The following is a 444-nucleotide window of genomic DNA, read 5'->3' on the forward strand; positions in this document are numbered from 1 at the left end:
CACCCCCGCCGAGCCCGCGGGGCCTCATGGGGGCGCCATCCCTGAAACACTAGCGCTGGAAGACGGCTGTCCTGAGACGGGCGTGCAAGCCGGGCGCCCTCGCCCACCCCTCGCCCTGCTCGCTCTGCCTGAACGCCTTTAGAAGGGGAACCGGAGGGGACCTAACAGCACAACCTTCCGTAAAAGCCGCCCACTGCGCGCCCAGCCCGGGGAGAGGGCGGCGGCTGGTCAGGTTGGCAATAGCTTAAAACCAGAGCGGGGAGGGCGACTATGTACACGGGGGCAGCCGGGTCACGCGCGGTCGCCCACGAGGACCACGGGCGCCGCGGACAGGCTGGCCCTCTGGCGCCGCTGGGCCAGCGCCGACTCGGAGGGCGGGGAGAGCTGCGGGCAGCGTGAGGTAGCTCGGATGAGGAGGGGCTGGGCCCGGCCGGGCGCCGCCGC

General features: G+C 72.5%; 1 protein-coding gene across 1 annotated transcript in view; it reads right to left on the bottom strand.

Annotated features, from left to right (window-relative positions):
• Nucleotides 1–3: 3 nt before the first annotated feature.
• The window catches only part of MKNK2 (MAPK interacting serine/threonine kinase 2), a gene marked incomplete at its 5' end in the record, with an annotated part of 8526 nt that continues 8085 nt past the window's right edge, over nt 4–444 (bottom strand). The window contains 1 exon segment of the mRNA XM_014585527.1: nt 4–420. Within this exon segment, the coding sequence (XP_014441013.1) occupies nt 292–420 (129 nt within the window).

This window comes from Tupaia chinensis, unplaced genomic scaffold (genome assembly GCF_000334495.1).
Source record: "Tupaia chinensis unplaced genomic scaffold, TupChi_1.0 Scaffold149964_2, whole genome shotgun sequence".
NCBI lineage: Eukaryota > Metazoa > Chordata > Mammalia > Scandentia > Tupaiidae > Tupaia > Tupaia belangeri.